The sequence below is a fragment of the Trematomus bernacchii genome, unplaced genomic scaffold (assembly GCF_902827165.1).
Source record: "Trematomus bernacchii unplaced genomic scaffold, fTreBer1.1, whole genome shotgun sequence".
Lineage (NCBI taxonomy): Eukaryota > Metazoa > Chordata > Actinopteri > Perciformes > Nototheniidae > Trematomus > Trematomus bernacchii.
Window position 1 is genome coordinate 361,830 of NW_022987731.1, and position 20,142 is coordinate 381,971.

The 20,142-nt window shown below is 42.6% G+C and overlaps 1 protein-coding gene across 1 annotated transcript in view; it reads left to right on the forward strand.

Moving 5' to 3' along the window:
• The window catches only part of prkcz (protein kinase C, zeta), a gene marked incomplete in the record, with an annotated part of 136,148 nt that overhangs the window by 84,245 nt on the left and 31,761 nt on the right, over positions 1–20,142 (forward strand). Inside the window, 4 exon segments of the mRNA XM_034145661.1 lie at positions 12,529–12,660; positions 14,036–14,126; positions 15,768–15,823; positions 17,553–17,747. Coding sequence (XP_034001552.1) covers positions 12,529–12,660; positions 14,036–14,126; positions 15,768–15,823; positions 17,553–17,747 — 474 coding nt within the window.

A 20,142-nucleotide genomic window follows, 5' to 3' on the forward strand; every position in this document is an offset into this window, starting at 1 on the left:
ACATTTTGAAGCCAATACTTTTGTTCATTTACTTAAAGGTCCCATGTCATGGCCATTTCTACTGATCATAATTCCATTGTTGAGGTCTACTAGAATAGATTTACATTGTTCAATGTTCCAAACTCACATTGGTTTCTCATACAGCATCTCTGTATAGTATGTGTATTCACTCTCTGTCCTAAACGGCTTGTTGGAGCTCCTGCCCCCCCCTCCCTGTGAGCCCAGTGGCCGTCTGCGAGACAGCGAAACCCAGCCCGAAACACACACACACACCCGCAGCCTGGCTGGGAGTTTGTGTGTGTGCCCAGGCTGAGTTCCGCGGTGTCTCGCTGTCTCCCCGACCCCACACCAGTGAGCCAGCTCACAGTGTCCCGCTCCTCGCAGCAGCGAGCCTCGCAACGTCCCGCCGAGTGTGTGTGTGTGAGGAAGTCCGCGGATTGGTCCAAATGTAACGGCTCCGCGGACGTTACGTTACGTCACTATACCCAAATAGGTCACTATACCCAAGAAGTAAACAATGGAAAAAGAGAAATCTCCAACGAGGCGTTCTGGGGCAGCATAGACAGGTCTTTTCTGTGTTAGAGTTTTACTCGCTACAGGGTGTACTTTGAGGGTTTGTGACTCTGCAGACCGTTTACATGCAGAAAAAGCTACATAACACACAAGGGGACGGGTCATAACCAGAAAAGCATGACATGGGCCCTTTAAGTAAATGAATCCAGGACTTTTACCTTTATCAGAGTATTTTTACAAATAAGTGTTGCTACCTTTACTTAAGTAAAAGATCTGAGTACTTCTTCCACCACTGGTGATGCCATGTCTGTGCATTGAGCGTCATCTTCAGTCTGTACAGAGGCAGTTAGTATCTGGAGGCAGCAGCTGCTTTTAGGGCTGTTATATCTGTAAGAGCTAACAGATCCTGCATTGATATCATCCAGCCATACTCAATCCAATACCAAGCTCTGAACAAATCTGATATTGGCTTTGAATCGAAATCCGACCCCAGGCTTCTGTATGTTTATTAAAGAAAATAGGGTTGGAGCATGAAAGCTCTTTCTTAAATTTCAAAGAATGACCTATAATCATGCTTGAGGATCTTCATCCACACACTTTTATCCTCATGTCATGGTCTTCATCAGCAGGTGGTGTGTGAAGAAGCAGCCCTTTTCTAGGAATTGTGTATACATTTGATATTCCTGCACCTCACAGTTACTGTGATTTGTTTCTTGTTAAGGTATACAGAGCAGTGTGTCAGAAACATGCTGCAGTTAAATGATATATCACAGGTAATCCTTCAGCCATTCGTTATCTGGATAGTGGTGCATAATTCATGGTGTCCTAGTTATGGCTTGTGTGACAGTTGTCCCATTTTAGCTACATTCTACACACACACACACACACACACACACACACACACACACACACACACACACACACACACACACACACACACACACACACACACACACACACACACACACACACACACACACACACACACACACACACAGACACAGGTACCCAAATGCATGTGTGGGCTTCAATCCTTTTCCGGTAAAGCCCTGCTTGATCCTACCAACCTAAAACGTTGGAGTGTTCTTATTCAGGAATGCAGATATGCCACTCTGAAAGGCAGGGGAAATACATTAATGCTATTTCAAAAGAGGTCAGGTTGAACTGCTTTACCTTGGCGTTGAAGCCTCTCCTTTAGTGAGGTCATATCATGTTATTGGAGAAAATGTTTCTTTTTAAATGTGAAAGTGCAGCATTTAGTTCTACACTCACGCTAATACATCCTTTTAGTTGGTGCCATACCTTTCAAACAGATATAAGGTTGATCTTTAAAACCTTACCTTTACATCACCTTCACTGAAGCTAGGCTAACCATGTGCCCACTGTTACAATTTCCCTGGTAAGTAAAACAGCTCTTAGGATGAAACATCTCTAAGTGGATCAACCCAGTGCAGCGTTATCTTGCTGACTCATCACTTTACTCCAGCATCTCCACCTTGAAGGGGCCATTACGTAGCCTGGCTTTTTCAATAAAAGACACAAACAGTAGGTGCATTAGGGCTAATGACTAGACTTCTGCTCTGGTCATGTATGCTGTTTAGCGGAATGCTTTCAAGCCAAAATACATACTACTTGTTTGCTTAAAAACTACATATTTTTGAGGAAACTTCATTCCTGCCTTGTTTAAATTCAGATGTGGTTGGGAGTTGAGGTTGTCTTGGATGGCTTGGTGTAGTAGACTGTGCTGAACTTTGCATCCTGAATTATTAGGTTTAGGACACTTAAGCAGTTGGTTAAAATGATGCCGTTGAAACAGTTTAAACTATTTAAAAAGTACTATATAAATGCAGGTGGTTGGTGTCTGTAAAGGCATGGTGGTATCACACCTGACTATTGTCGCAAAGGGTCAGCACTCTTCTAAGGGAAGTTAATATTGGGACATCTGGAATTTTTGTACACAATTTCCTACTAGGTCTTCCGGCATGTTTTGGTTGAAAGTCTATTTATTTGAGTTGTTACCATGCACTTCATTCAGTAGCCTTCTTCCATCCTATGTACAGATCACTTCATTTGCAAGCATCCCATAACATGTGCAGCCCACAATACTGCACTTTCTGAGCCAAAATACTACATGCTTTCAAATTTGTATTTAAAAACAGAATATCTTTTACATTTTTAATGATATTTCTGGTAACTAGGAAAGAGTAGCCTAAAGCAAAGTACCCATTTTATAACTTGTAAACGCATTCTGCTCATTTTTCCTAGCTAGCTGTTTGATGTAGCATGATTGAGCATGCTAACCCATGAGTTTTAATTTATCTATTTGTATTCATCCTTTTTCTAAACTTTACACCCTCAGCTTGCACACAATACACATTGTTGGCTTGAAGTGTCAAAGTACCTTTCCCAAATAGTTAACTTGCCAGCTAGCTTACTCACCAAATGGCAAAATGCCTAGCTCCAGAACCCCTACTAATCGTCTCTATCTATAGACCACCAAAGGCAAATAAAACCTTCATCTCAGACTTCTCAAGCCTACTCACAACTATATGCCCTACTTTCACCAGGCTGGTTATCCTTGGGGACTTTAACATTCATGTTGATGCCCCTAAGTGCTCACTGGCCACAGACTTTCTCAACCTCCTGGACTGTCTCCCTCTTACCCAACATATACAACAGCCTACTCATAAACATGGCCACACCCTTGATCTTGCCATCACTGGTGATGTCACGGTTACCAAAACCCACACTCTTGAGCTTGGCATGTCTGATCACCGGATGGTGCTGCTGGATGTCATGTCTCACCCATTGGATCCTGGCAAAAGACATACCATAACCTTCCGTAAGACCAAGGACATAGACCATAGTCAGCTAACGTCTGCCCTCTCCTCTGCCCTATCCAGGCCCCATGCTGCACTCTCACTTGAAGAAGAAGAAGAAGAAGAAGAATTGGGAGGGATGAAACCCCTCTTTAATGGTCACACATGCAGAGCACACAGCACACAGCACACACAGTGAAATTTGGCCTCTGCTTTTAACCCATCCTAGTACTAGGAGCAGTGGGCAGCTATTGTACAGCGCCCGGGGAGCAATGGGAGTGAGGGGGGAAGGGGGATGTCCGGTGCCTTGCTCAAGGGCACCACGGCAGGGCAGGAGGTGAACTGGGACCTCTCCAAGTAGCAGTCCACACTCCACATTTTAGGTCTGGTCGGGGACTTGAACCGGCGACCCTACAGCTCCCAGTCCAAGCCCCTACTGACTGAGCCACTGCCGGACAGAGCATGTGCACCAGTGTAATACCACCCTGCATGAGTGCCTAGACAGGCTGGCACCTGAAATAACCCGAGTGGTGTCTTTCCATCGCTCTGCCCCATGGTACACTGACCAGCTCAGAGCGCAAAAATCAGAGGGCATTGAGAGCAACCAGGTCAGCCTACTACTCCAATTTGATTGAGACAAATCGTAACAAACCCAAGCACCTATTCTCCACAATACATCGGTTGCTCAAGCCTAGTGATCCTTCATCAACCACTCCTACAACTGATGACTGCAACCGCTTTATGGAACTTTTTAAAACAAAAATTGAAAACATCAGGCTTAACATCGCCAAAGCCTCCTCAAACCAACCTGTCTTTCCCCAACATCCTGTACTTGCTCCGTCAAATGCACCAACCCTTAACTGATTCACGGAGGTCACGCAAGCTGAGCTTTCTAAAATCATCTCAGCAATGACCTCATCTAGCTGCGCCCTTGATCCTATCCCCACCTCCCTACTGAAAGTCTGCTCTCCATCCATTATTCCAACTGCCACCATCATAATAAACAAATCCCTGTTGAGTGGTGAGGTCCCCCCCTCCCTCAAGCTGGCAGCCATCAGACCTGTCCTGAAGAAGCACAACCTGGATCCTGAGGTACTCTCAAATTACCGCCCCATCTTAAACCTGCCTTTTTTAGCTAAAGTTCTGGAAAAAGTTGTTGCCCTTCAGCTTCACGAACATCTCCACACTCATGAGCTCTATGAAACCCTCCAGTCTGCTCACAGGCTAGTTACCAGTACATTACACTCAGACTTTTCAGTCTCAGCTAGGCTAACTGTGTGCCGACTCCAACTTCCTTATTAACAAAAAGACATGAGATTGACATCCATCTTCTCATCTCACTCTCCAAAATAAAATGTAATAAATATTGTATCTTTTTTTACCAGAATGTTGAAATATTTTCCTGAAGATAAAAGAATGGTTTTGGGTAAATATTGACAGATGTTCCTGCTTCAAGTCAGCATTTCATTTGTCTTTATTCTGTAATCAAGCCTATTATTATTCTTAACCTTAATCATGTTCTCTATGGCGCAAAAATAGAACTGCGGAAAAACGTCAAAAACCATTTAGTTGACAAGTCTCAGAGATTGTAGGACATTACAATTAATATGTTGACCATTTTTACACTGTTTCATTTAACTGTTAAAATCACAAAAAGGTTTTCTTATCCATACTGTATGTACATTTCAGGACACAATTTAAAGATTTCCATGGATATAGTTTTATTATAAATATATGATTTAGTCTTGGTAAAATGGACCAGTTGTTTTTCAGTCTGGGATTTCTCTGACCGTTGTTGCTATGCCAGCTTCCAGGCTTCTGGTAGGTTCACAATGTTGTCCTCAGCATATAAATAAGCCAAGGAGAAGTAGGTCAGGTTTCTCCTCCCTATTCTCACTCCATCCCTCTCCTTTCTCTCAGACTCTACATGTCTGCCCCTCCCCCCCCCCCCTCCTCTCCATCTCCCCCTGATGTTGCAGTGCAGAAAGCTGCCTCTCATTAAACATAATCGGGTCTCTTTAGCTCCTGTTTCCCACGTGATGAGGCAGAATCCAGCCGTCAATGCTGGCTGTTTGCCATCACAAGCGCTCTGTTAAGGATGTGACTGACACACCAGTCTCACATGCTACTAGATAGAACATCCAATTAAAAAGTCATGCTGGTTAAAGCAGGCTACTGAGAACTGAGAGGGAACATGGTCATTTCTACCGTTGACAAGAGCTGTCTTATCAGGATAATAGCTGAAGACTGATAGATGCACATAAACAATTCCTAGTATGCTCAGGACACTCATATTTACATTTTAAATGCAATCAGAATAGTGCTAAAATTGCCCATCTGGACCCTAAAGTTGAAAATCATTAAAATAACAAATAAGAAACAGTCTGGACCCTTGGCTGAGGTATTGTCCTAGAACTCTCTAGGCTAGCCTCTTTTGACCCTCTTGCAATCACCTTGGCTGCGGTCAAATAGTCAAAGAACTGTTTTTATCTTTTACATTAATGGACAACTTCATTGGGTTAGGAGAGATGAAAGAGAATTCCTCAGGGTTTAGGAAGAGACAACCGCGGTGTTAAGAGAATCTGACTGCACTTACACTGGGAGACAGATGTTTCTGATGTGCGGCTGAACGGAGTTACAGTATGGGACAGCATTATGTCCTTTTCTTTCATAAAGGATGGTCCAGTTTATCCTACTCTTAAGGAAATAGGAGAGGAAGCATTACAAATGATTTCCTATCATATAGAGAATTCTAACAGAGGATGCTGTTGAGTGAGGGGAGGTTGTTGCCTCTTTCTGTCCGAGCGGGACAGCAGCTTTTACCTTTCCATCCCCAGCAGGGGGTCACAGCAGGTGGGGCCAGCACTGGGTTGAAACCACATACATCAGCCTGTCTTGGTTCTATGGAAGCTGCATCAGGTTGTGCTGGTAATACATGTGATAGATATTTTTATTGTACCTTTGTGGCCTGATGTCACTGCTCGGATTGATGCAGACATTGTTGGTCAGTCTGTTCTGATACGTTTCTTACTCAGAGGTGAACTAGACAGCAGATCATTTCCCGGCATATTATGCTGTCAGTTTCCAGGCACTCATATGATCTGTCTGCCGGGCTGCAGGGAGGACTGGCAATCAATGAAAGCTTTTTTGTACTCATCCCTTTATTCCCGAGCTGCAGGCAGCTGCTGGACCCTTCACAACCAGATGCACTTCAGCATGACATGTACTGTAAAAGGTTGCAGTCCATATCTGCACTGGGTTCAGTCTGCTGGCTGCTGTGTAGTGAAGTTTGACAGTCTGCCCAAAGTACAATGTATAAATGATGTTCTGTTTAATCAGGCTGTGCTCTTGATATGGTTATGTGGTGAATCCTGCAGTGAATAGAATCGCAGAGTGGAGCAGACTGGGATTATTAGAATATGATTACCCCTGGACCACCAGGCTGTTAAACCTACAGTCTTAAGTGGAATACTCTTTCAATTACTTAACTCATATGCACTTTTTATTCTTTGATGCACTTTATAGATTTTTTCACCATTGTTCTAATCTATTTATTCCCCCCTGTAAACGTGTTTAAATTTGTCTGTCCTACCGACGTGTTTTTATGTTGTCTGTTTTCGTTTTCTGCGCACTGTGACAGGGTTGCACTCCAAATCTCGTTGTATGTTTTTGTACAATGACAATAAACTAGGGGTGTAACGGTATACGTATTCGTACCGAAATTATTCGGTATGGGCCCTTCGGTTCGGTACACACGCCATAAAAGACGATGTCGCTATAACTCCTATGAAAATGTTCAAAAAGTGCTTAAACTTCACATGTGTGCTAACAGTCCAGCCGTGAAGACATTTACGGGACAGTTTTGAGATTTCTTCAAATGTTGTTGCCATGGCAACACAATGCTCGCCATGAAACACGGTTTTCTCATAACTTCAGTTCAAATGCTCGAAATGGCCCAAAACTTCACAGGTTTGGTAACGATGCAGCCATCAACACATCTAAGCGTATTATGGAATGTCATCAAATGCCGTTGGCATGGCAACAGATCATTCACCATCAAGTTAGTTCAAAAGTTTGCAGTTCAAATATTCTGCTGCTTTTCCAAGCCTTTTTACTTTCTTTTCTTCTCTCATCACACATTCAAGCCCCCAGTGTTCATGTATCATTTCAATCTAAATTCTTCACTTTCTTCTTACACATTACATTTCAGCATAGCAGTTTAGCGTCAGCTTTTCAGCATAAAGCATTCCCACTAGCAATTTCTTCAGGAATTGCATTCTCTAGTTTCATCTTACCGTGTAACAGCAACCAACCGCATAGATAAGTTATTAAGTTTAAGCTATCAGTATCTGTTATTTACAACTTGTAATTAACATGATGGCTAGTAGAGTTAACAAAAAAAGGGAAATTGTTGGTTGACTCTTTTTAACCTATATTCAATTACATTTATATTTTAATTTAGGAGGCGTGTGGCGCAGTGGATAGAGCCTTGGTATGGGGATCAGATGGTCACAGGTTCAAACCCCACTGCAGTCAGCATGTCGTTGTGTCCCTGAGACACTTCACCCCAGATTGCTCGTGTGGGGATTGTCCACAGTATTGAGTATGTAAGTCGCTTTGGATAAAAGCGTCTAACAAGTAACATGTAATGTAATTTGCATTTAAATAGATAAATAAATCAATGCAGTATAATAATGTATTGAATTTGGGTTGTAATGTTGTTCATTTATTTGATGTGCAGCCGCTACTCACACAAGCCATCCGGCAAACGAACGAGGTCTGGAGGACTGGCCAAAAGAAACAAAAAGAAGGAGGGGGCCCGAGCCAGCCACACCACGGGCCGTAGGAACCAGAGCTTCCCTCCCCTAACCAAAAATCAAACAAAATCCTACGGGAAACTAGACTACCAGAGGCCTGTACTACGAAGCTGGTTCAACCTAACCTGGATATGTTTGAGTTAGCCGGTTGGCCCAATCCAAAACATACGCGCTCTGGCTAAACTGTACTACGACGCTGGTTATCAAGTGGATCGCTCAAGCCAGCCGTGTCCTATCTAGTTAGGTGCGCGTTCACATGAAAGGGGTGGTATTTGGAGCATTCGACCAATCACAAACATGGACAAGCGTACTGACAGCGCAGCGTCATACTTCCTGAATGAAAAGTGAACTTTAATATTAGTCAAATATGAAGAAGTTAACCTTTAAACATCCATGACTTAAACACTTTATCCAGGATCAAAGCCACATAGCTGCACCTGCAAGGTGAATACAGCTGGTAAAAGAAAAAGCGTTTGAATGCGTACATTAACAGGTTTATGATATCACTGCCCCGTCTAAGACACGATCTGACTTTAATTACATTTGACTCGAGTGTTTCGTCAACTTAATGTGTTGCTTAAAATAATACTTCTGCATACAGTATGTGACACTGTGAGTGTTGCACGGCCAGATACGGCTCAAGAAGCTGACTCAGATAAGGAAATATATGATACATTATGATGTGATATGATATGAATGATAATGGGACACATCGACGTCTGCACTCACAGTGCCGCGGACTGTACTTAATGTTACTCTGATCCGGTTACTTATGTTGTGGCAGATATTTAAGTAAGCTTTCTTAACGCTAATGTTATAATAGTCAGATTGCTCTGAAGATAGGAGGGGATATTCTATTAATGTTCACGTTCACACAGTCAGTTGATTTTTGCCGGCCGTCTTTCCTGCAACGGCAGTTTTTCTGTATTTCCTCTATCCTGTAATATGACTTGATAGCTTTAAACTCCGCACACGGAGCTCTGATTGGTCAGCAGGCGGTGCTTTCACTGAGTTGATCTCTTAGCCTGCCACCTAACCTGCTCCGGAGCAGGTTTGCCGCTCAGCATAAGTTACCATGGAGATCTAGCCTGCTAAAAAGAGAACCAGCGTCGTAGGACCGGAAAACCCGAGATTTCCCTGAAGTTAGCCGGCTAAGCGAAAATCCAGCTTCGTAGTACAGGCCTCAGGTCCTCCAGGCTACACATCATAACAGCAGCAGCAAAGGGGTCTATAGCTCAAAAGCAACAGAGAGATCATCAACAGAACAGACTCTTTCGGCATTAGGATAGGCAAACTCCTTCTCCTCCAGTTTCTCCTCATAACACGGCTGAGTGGCATTGGGACCACCTGGGTAGAGGCGGAGCCAGGGGCAGACCAGGGGTAGACCAGGTGCACCTGCAGGGAGACAGAAAAGACAACACGGAGGGGAGCACGTAACAGTTGTCTATCTATTATTTTCGAGCATATTTTCCGGAGGACTGCAGAGGCTCAGATTGTGGCTCCTAGATTTGTATGGTAATGTCTTAGGGTTTGTCGGTCAAGATTTTGTTAGATGGATTTGTATGAACTACTTTACTGATATTAAAGGTCCACAGAGGATCACTGTTGATTTCTCATTTGTTTTCCCATAGAACCATCAACATCAGTTCAGTGCCTTGGTGTATGACCAAATACGGTCAGTTGAACTTGAATTAAGTCAAATAGCACTGTAAAATTAGGAGGTGAACATTTTACCTTCTAAATATTACAAAGTCACTGTCAGCTTTTTAGAATGCTAATGTTAGCATTAAGCTGAAAGTGCTGCCACCTACAAGATCGTAGAAACAAAGGATGTACGAAGATTACACAGCAATGATTGTGTTCTAGGCAGCTAAACGATAGCTTCTTGCTCAAGTCATTCATTCATTAGCCCTGATTGGGACTAACACTATCCATTGCACTATCCATAGCAAGCTTTGACTTTTAATAGTGCAACCCTGGCCTCTGCATTTAGTTGTGTAACAAATAGAATATTAAACTAAGCATTTGAAAATGTGCAAGGTTTCTATACGTAACTATTTTAATCAGATACAAACAAACACATAAGAAAGATACAGGCTTGGTATGCAAAGCCTTTGGGCTTAATCACAAGGCTCCTGCTGTGTTTTTAGACATCTGAAAACAAGGTGAGGATAAAAAAACAGTTGAGCCTGGATATCTTGAGGTATAAAAGGCATCACTATTAAAAGGGCCGACTCCCTGGTGTCCACAGCCTGACGCAGTGACTCTTCACACTGCTGGTTGGGTGCTGTGTAGGGAAAGAAACAGGACTAAAGCTGGTGATTAATTTATAAATGTGTGCCTTAACCTCTGTGTAGAGTTAGATGAGAAAGACAGAAGGAAGCCTTTGAAGTCTTGCTGAAGCATTTCCATGGCAACAGAGCAGTGACTGGGACTCTTTGTTCTTTACACCGTCAGCATCCACCCCAATGAATGAATGCTGTCGACTCACACACACACACACACACACACACACACACACACACACACACACACACACTGCATGTGTTCAGTCTCCAGGGGGACATTTTGGTGACGGATGAATTGATGTCCAGGGACACTGAACAGCCTTCAGTCCTAATTTAGCAATGTCAGCTAAACACCAATGACAGAACCAACGCTCTAGAGACCATGTGATGTAACTGCATTAGGTCTGTGCTTTACAGTAGATGTATACCAGACAAAATAATATTCTGTTAAAAATCCTCTTAAAATCAACAACTCAGCACAACCAAACAGAACACGTGAAAGAAATACCGCACACATGAAATAAAGTAATATCAAAAGGTCCACCAGAGCTGTCGCTCCCGTGAATGGAATGATCATTTTTCTACCATAAACCGTCTCCAAAGGCATTTCAGATAATTTGGCAGCACATCCAACAGGCCTCAGAAACGCAGACCAAGTGTAACCACAGCAGCCCAGGACCTCCAAGATCGCCTGAGACCAGCCGCCCGGACAGCCAGACATCTTGACAGCTGATGCAACAATCGGTTTGCATAACCAAAGAGTTTTTGCACAACCTGTCAGAAACCTAAATTATTGTTCAGTGGGCAAATGCTCAACCTCGATGGTGTCTGGCACTTTGGAGAAGTGTCCTCTTCACGGATGAATCCCGGTTTTCACTGTAGGGCAGATGGCAGACATGGTATGGTGTCATGTGGGTGAGCGCTTTGCTGAGGTCAACGTTGTGAATCAAGTAGCCCAGGGTGGCGGTGGGGTTATGGTATGGGCGGGCGACGGGCGTATGTTGTGGATAACGAACACAGGTGCATTTTATTGATGGCATTTTGAATGCACAGAGATACCGAGAAGAGATCCTGAGGCCCACTGTTGTGCCGTTCATCCTCCATCTGTACACAAATCCTGGAAGCTTGAAACATCCCAGTTCTTGCACATTTTAGAGTGGCCTTTCATTGTGAGCAGCCTAAGGCACACCTGTGCAATAACCATGCTGTCTAATCAGCATCTTGATACGCCACACCTGTGAGGTGGTGGGATTATCTCTGCAAAGGAGAAGTGCTCACTAACACAGATTTAGACACATTTGTGAACAATATTTGAGAGAAATAGCCCTTTTGTGTACATTTTCATTCTGATTTCATTCATCCTCACCTGTATTTCAGCTCATGAAAAATGGGAGCAAAAACGAAAGTGTTGCGTTTTTATTTTTTGTTCAGTGTAATTTGCCGATATGGATATGTGCCACAGGCTAGATAACTCACATGATTGGATGACAAGGATTCATGTGTTACTGATAGACTTTCTTGTTTATTTTTGTACTAATAGGCTGATTCGTGACCTCCATGTTTGAGAGGTCACAAAAGATCATTTTATACAGTGTCGCTTAAAAAAGTTGGTCTCTCTACGACAAAATGGCTACCATAGAGACTTGCATCATCATGACTAGAAATGGTCTCCTTATGAGTCTTTCGATTCCAGGAAAATAACACATGTATACTGCATGAAAAAGCTCTGACAAAGTCACTGTCCACCACCTGCTTATAAACGGCAGACGGACACAGTTAGAGGCTAGCTGCTGAATATAATGGGGCAATTCAGCTAAAGAGAAAAGGTATTTCCTTCAGATGTTGGTATTAACCAAAAACCGAGCTAAAACAAGAGTGAATAATGGACCGAGCAGCAATCACAACCAGAATAGACCCGCATTAAAACAGTACAGTAAGGAGAAATGTGTAATATTTCATCTGGAAAGGTCACTGTATGTCCATCACACTTATTTATTCATGTAGTTGCTGTTAATTAGTGCTTTATGAGAATCGCCAGGGGTTGTATCAGTGAGTGTGTTAAAGACTATGTGTCCTTTGTGTGTCTTGCAGAAAGCCTACTGTGGCCACTGTGCTGAAAGGATATGGGGGCTGGGCAGGCAGGGCTACAAGTGTATCAACTGCAAACTGCTGGTCCATAAGCGCTGTCACAGACTCATCCCTCAGACCTGCCAAAGGCTTATGGTGAGTATTCATCATGTACCCAGCAGCTAACAGCAGCAGTCTATCTGACATAACACAGTCAAGCAGCAAACATTCTAATCAAGCTCACACACTGAAGTGATGAAGACTATTTCCAAACTGTATTACACAAAGGTTGCAGCCACAGAGAGTGCGAATAGTGTAAAGAAAAAGTTTACACATCTATAAACACACATTGGACTTAATAAACCACGAAGAAAAAAGAAGAAAGAAAATAATACAAAAATGGTTGAAAAATCAGCAAGTCAAATGAAATGGGAGTTATACCAATAACAATGTAAGAAATAATAAAAAATGCTAATTATTTCTAACAGGTGACCAACAATACAAAAAAAAGCATGTTAAAATATGTAATTACATTTTAATTAAGCAGACTAACTTTAGCACAACACAGATTCCTCTTTCTTTGTACTGTACATTTACTGTTTTTCCTCTTGCAGTTTGTATTCAGAGAATACCCTGGAACACTCAGATAAAACAAACAAAAAATCGATTTAATTATATAAATACAATTTTATAAAATGTAAATAAAATGAATAAATGAGAATGGTATCTGTGTTGTTGATCTGTAATATTACAGTGTTACGTTGATTTGTTGGTCCTTCTCGGACCATGCACTACGCATTTCAGTGGTTTTGTGTGAGAAAGAAAAATGCAACCAATCAGATCTTTTTCTGGGTCTCTGGGTAGAATATCCTTCAACCAAGGTATTCTACATCCTTGATAGAATGCCCTGGCCGTTGCACTGAATGAGAGCGTACCTTTGGATTGACAGTTTGATCAACCACTCATATTGATTTGTAGCCAATGGGCGTATTCTTTCAGAGTTTCTCTCGGTTCCAGGGTACTCTAGAAGGCCCGGTAGTTCACTGGCTCGAGACAGAGGATCTAGATAAATGCTACGTAGCAATTCATTTGCCGTTTTATTGTTTTTAACGTTGAAATGGCAACAGGTGAAGATGATGTTGTTGCGGAATTGTTGTTAGTATCCTTTTCAAGACGATCATTCAGTGAAAAGATGGACATTATAAAAAAAGGCCGTCCAACGCAGAGTGACTGCCTCCGTGACGTCCGTCTGACTAGAACACCCACATTTTCGAATCCGGGGGGGTGTCTACAGAAGGTCCAGTTGTGATAGACACGGTTCGCCACTGGGTGATGGCAAACTCATAGGCTTCCTGTAATACATCAATTTGACCTCAAAGTAAGCCTCTGATCAAACACAATCTTTCTGCAAATAGACTTTTCCTTTCAAACATGGTGTATCTTACACTCTTCCAGGCGTTTCAACCATGTGTGGATATTCAGTGGATATTTGGGGATGTGTCTGGGTATTTATTTAGTTTTCTTTATTCAGGATCCAGTCATGCCATCACAGGAGCCCCCTTCAGATGCCAAGAGTGAGGAAGTGGACCTTCCACCAGATGACACAGAGGACACAGATGGAAGTAAGACCTTCTTCTTCTCTAACGAGTAAAATGCTGCAATGTTTCTGGATCAAGGTTTTTTATGTTTTTTATGTATAATGTACAAGCTAAATGTTTCGCCTCACATCGTCAGAAGAACAGTGAAGAAAGCTGGCTGTTCTCAAAAGCTGTTCAGAGCATGTATCCTGTATCACAGGAAATAACTGAAGGAGTTCCCAAGCAATGATCAACGTAAAAACGTATATTAAATGATATCTAATATGCATTAAATACATGAAATATTTATTTCTAATGAATGAATTGATATTTGAATGCACCACAAGCCAGTGGAAGAACAAACCACTCAGCACTTTTATTAAGACTGCCACTTAGTCACTTAAAGGTGGGGTAGGTAATTCACTTCAGAAACACTTTTTGTTATATTCCATGGAGCAATGAATACATTAAATGCTTTGACAATAAATACATTAAAAAATGTTCATCTGTGGAAGCCGTAGTACTGTAAAAAGCTAGACCAGTTATTTTAGCCGGCCCGGCTAAAATAACTGGATGGCCTACCTGCCTGTCAGCCTTCCATCTGTGCACAAACTTATCTCGTGCCCTCATTGGTCATGTGTGCGTTCGTGTGTGTTGGAGGAGGGGCTCTGTAAGGAAGTCTGAAGGAAGGGGCAGATTTTTTTCGGCTGCGTACTTTCAAATTCTAGCGCACTCGAGCTGGTTTCTCCATTCTTACCTACCCTACCTTTAAAGATTCCCTTTTTTTTTTTTGTGAATTATATATTGTACTGTACATATGTATGGTTCATGTTGTTTTATTAGCCAGTGCCAAAGACACATTTCCATTTGATGTAAATTAAACACACTGCATCATATAAACATTTATATTTCTTACATTTGTGACTGTGTCACCCTGCGACTGTAGCGGGCCAGTGTGTGATTTTTGGCTTTGTAAGCTCATAGTATGAACACATATATCAGAGCTTGCCTGGGGGGGGGGGTGGTGCTATCCTTCTAGAGTTAAAGTAGGTCAGTCTTTATTTTTGTGGAACTGTATTAGACTAATCTCTGAGCGAACACACCGACCACTCTTAAATCTCTTTGTGAAACTGACTCTGACTTGATAGTCATTTACCTTAGCGTTCAAAAACTCACATAAGCAACATGAAATACTTTACATAGCTCCCTGGAGTTTAAATGAGCAAAAATAAAGATAGCCATGAACAGATCTGCCAGGGGTGTGACAGTACATTATTACTTAATGGAACTATGTAAGATACTATTCACACCAAATATCACATGTACAGTAGGATGTATACAGGTGAGGATGAATGAATATCAGAATGGATAACTTTCAGAGCCTCTTGGCTTCACCTCACATTCACTATCATCCTTTATGTAACTGTTGTCTAACTGCAGTGCTTCTCTCTGAGCTGTACATCTTATTAAACGGACTGTGGACTCATGGAGGGTCTGTTGGGGGGGTCCCTGATACGGGATGCTCTGAGGATTGACCTAGTTCTGTGTTCCCTAGCGGCACTTCATTCTATGTTCTGTTGCTCCCTCTACTGGCCAAAAAAAGACCCTCATGTTAAACCCTCAGTGCAGACTGTCCCATGTCTCCCCATGTTCATCCCACATGATGTTCTGTGTCTCTGTCCACAGTTCCTTTTCTACCACACAACTGTTCAGTGGATAAAGCAGAAGATGCAGATACAGAGGTGAGAAGAAGATCTGCACAATGTCATCATTTAAATGTTATTTATGTACAATGATATTCCCATGCTGCTTATATGAATATAGGTATATACATTTTCTTTAATATTTGTTTTATCTGATTTTTTTTTTCAAATGTTATCTTCTTATTCCAGATTCTGACTTAATTTTCTAATGTTTTAAAAAAACGATTGTTACTCTATTAGGGATGCTCCCAGGGCCGCCCCTCCCTACAGGCCGATCACGCAGACTGCGTGGGGCCTCACCTTGCGGAGGGAGCCTCATCTGTAGAGCAAATGCGGCGCACCTACAGCCGGGATTCCACCGGGTCCGTCTGCGCCCATTACGGCTGCACCGCGGTTTTGGTCCGACCTCCTCCGGCGTCATAACCCACCGGGCGCGTTTCAGAAGTGTTTCAGAAGCGGAGCGTCTTGCCTGCCGGCTCGCAGTTTTTGTTGATTTGGGCATATTTCCTGGGCAGGCTACTTTGTACAGACAAAGTTAATAATAACTGTAATATTCCAGTTATAAACGACATGAATCAAAGATGTGTTGCTGTATTTTAGTGGTAAAAAAATGCATTCATCATCATAATTATTCTATATATATAATTTACACAGTGCCTGTAAACCGGAGGAGAACGCTGGCATTTCTCCTCCTACTTGAAAGACTACGGAGGGATAGGGTCTGCAAAATTAGTTTATTTTGGGGATTGACTGGATGCTCTGACCGGTCCACTTCCTGCCCGGCGCTATGCAACGCCTCGCGTCGCGTCGAAAATAGACTTGCATCCTATTTTTAGCGGAGCAAGTCTATTTGGCGCTTCTGGGACGCTTCTGGGACGCTTCTGGGACGCTTCTGGGACGCTTCTGGGACGCTTCTGGGACGCTTCTGGGACGCTTCTGGGACGCTTCTGGGACGCTTCTGGGATGCTTCTAGCCGTAACGTGGCGCGTCTGGTGGAATAGCACCCATTGACTAGAGTGGCCGCGATCGCTGTGAACGCCGCGGTGCAGCCGTAACGGTCCGTCCACACGGCGGCGTGCGTTGAAGCTTCAACACTTCTGCCCATTCATGTTCAACTTTTGAAGCTTCGACGGAAGCGTCAGCCAATCAAATCATATGCCAGTACAAGCTCTATCCAATCAAACCGCGTGCTTGTGTGTCCGGGGCGGGAGATTCATGTGATTGGTTTTTGGTCGAGTTTCAGACACGCCCGCCGGCAAGCTTCAACGCACGCCGCCGTGTGGACGCTGCGTCACACACGTTGCATACCGCTATTTTACTGTCTTTTTCGGACACCTTAAAATACTGCCAGACTGGTGAAGCCATTTTGGCGAGCTTGTTTTGCCGCGCACAGAGAAAAGTGTCATGTATTTTACGCCATGTGATCGGCTCTCCTGATCAGCCTTTATAGAGAGCACCGATCGATCGGCAGAGAGTGAATATCGGCCGATATCGATCGGAGCATCCCTACTATTTATCGTTCATTTGATTTTATTTTAAAATGGAGCAACTGTCAGAAAACACAATCCTCCCCAGATAAATAAAGTATTATGATTTTGATTGAATCATTATGATTGAATCAAACGTTTACATGTATTGCTCTCTTTTTCCTTGTTCAACTGCAGTCACAAGCTGCAATAATATGTTCTACTTAATCTTAAACCTCGTAGGCCTACCTGTATATTTATGTGAGACTATCTATGCACTCACTGCATTGTGCCCTCTGCAGGACATCAAGGCGGTGGTGGACGGGATTGACGGCATCAAGCTGTCCCCCGGCCTGGCCCTGGGGCTCGGGGACTTCGACCTGATCCGGGTGATCGGGCGGGGGAGCTACGCCAAGGTGCTGCTGGTCCGGCTGAAGAAGAACAAGCAGGTGTACGCCATGAAGGTGGTGAAGAAGGAGCTGGTCCACGATGATGAGGTGAGACAGAAAGGATTGTGACACAGGTGCACCGTACTAATAGAAAATCAGAACTCTCTAAAGATACACAAATATTTCCCCTGTTGCCCTGCGATCATGCATTCAGATGCAGACATGTGTTTATAGAGAATACAGTGAAAAAAGAACAAAATCATTTTTTGATAGGCTGCTGATGATGTGGTTCCGCATTTCAAAGTAAGAGCATGGAGTCTGGTTACGCAAAGGCAAACATAAATCAAGCTGAGGGAGATGAAGGCCACTAGACCTAAATGTGTCATGACCAGAACACATTGGTGAGCTGATGGGTCTACTTTGTCCTGAGGGTATCACACACTGGTCAATCCATACATGTGCGTTCCTCTCAGCTCTCACCTCAGAATGGCAGTTGCCACACAATGTCTTAACTAGTCTTCATTTGATGTGGACTAACTTATACTAAATGAATAAGATCAGATGGACCTTTATTAATCCCCGTGGGGAAATTCAGTGGTTTAACCGTAAGGATGAAAAACAGGACAGCACAGATTCACACAGATTAATACAATTAAAGATCAAATCAAAGATAAAAATGATAAAAAAAACTATGAAATAAGAGATTAATTAAAGTGAACATATATACATATTGGGTCATATATACATATTAGATATATTTATGTGTGGAAACAGTGTGTATTTATGTCCAGTTTGTGTCACATTGTTGAGCCCTTGTTGTGCAGCCTGATGGCTACAGGCATAAAGGACTGTCCGGGGCGCTTGGTGCTGTGCTGAGGAGGGATGGGTCACTGTGTGTGTAACCATGAGTCATCTACAATATCACAACAAGGGAAAGAGGAATTATCAATGTATGTGTTTATGATCAACAGCGTTATGGCATATACTGTTTATATTCATTCAGTCCAAATACTCAATTCCCCCGTAGCTCCCCACATCTCATCACATAGTCCATGACTTGTGATAAACAGCACTCAGTAATGTTAGGGTACTCTGTATGAAATAGTTTTGCCCATAGGGGCTTCTTACGAATGAATGCAGAGTTCAGGTGCTATACTGGTGATGTGTGATCAGTACAAAATACAAATCAAAGTTCACGAGCAGTATTTGAGGGTTATCTTCAACATGGTTTTTGTCGTTGGGCTTAGTTAAGCCCCGAGCCTGTTTTTCAGGTCTCAGGCTCGAAAATGACATTCCCAGAAATGTCTTCCCTTCTAAAAGGGGTAAATTAATAATCTTTTTTCTCAAAGTAATGATAAACCTGTGAGTTGGATGTAGAAAAGTCAGAATCAATATAGAATTTTTTTATTTTAAAGTAAATTCAGATTGAACATAGTAAAAAACTGTAAATTATAGTGTCTGTCCCAAAAAACCCATTACTTATAGTGAAAACCACCCTTGAATGATGGGTTAGTAGACTAAAAGCTTTAGGAATCCAAACTATAACATATAATAAGTACCCTGTATCAAGATTGATGCAAAACAAGTGACATTTGACCTTTTTAGAGAAATTTAGCAAAAAGAAACACTTCTGGGGTCATTTGGGTGGATTTGCCATATCTCTGGAACCCATAGGTCGATTTTGATGATTGACACCTCTTTTGAACCGTTAGAGCCAATAGAATCGAGGGGAAGTTCCTAAAATCCATCTAAACATTACCCATTGGTGAATGAGTGATGCGTAGCCAGAATGCCCAAAACCGGAAGCTGTCATACACTCTCGTAGCAGTTATATGAAATCTCCGTTATTGACATAAATATGAAGATGGATTATCAGTAATCATTTCAAAGTGACACAGACACATTGGATTAACCTTCAGCAGCGTTTTTATGCGTTGTAATGCCATTGAACACAACTTTTGATCAGAAGACAGCAAAGGTAAGACTTATTTTTTCGTTTTTGCTCCGTAAAGCTACGTTGTGTGTTGTCTGGGTTTGCTTCCCCTTCCGCAAGTTTTGGTCGCTCAGTGATGATACTTATACCCCTAGAATCTGTGGAATCTCAGTTTGCTAGCTGATATGTTGTTTGTGCAGATCCGATAAGTAATAAGGTATCTCTACCGTGAGTTCTGTGCTAAGTGCGTTAGCATTTTTTCGCTCAGGGCTAATTCAGAGGCTTGGTATGACCCTTGTGTTTCGTTTAGCTAAAAATGGTTAATATTGTCTGATAGCTGAGTTTCTTCCCGTTAAGTGGGTATGACACATTAATAGTTTGTTAAATGTTAAGAAGCCCTCAGACGCTGTTTCTTGCAAGATGTTGCGTTTTGCCCCCGGTACCGGGGGCATGGGGCTTAACTGGTTGGGCACGGGTCTCTGATTACATACTGACATGTAAATAACGGATCATTTTGGTTTATTTCAACTCGGGTCCCATTTTTCTGAAGCCATTTTGATAAATTTGAAA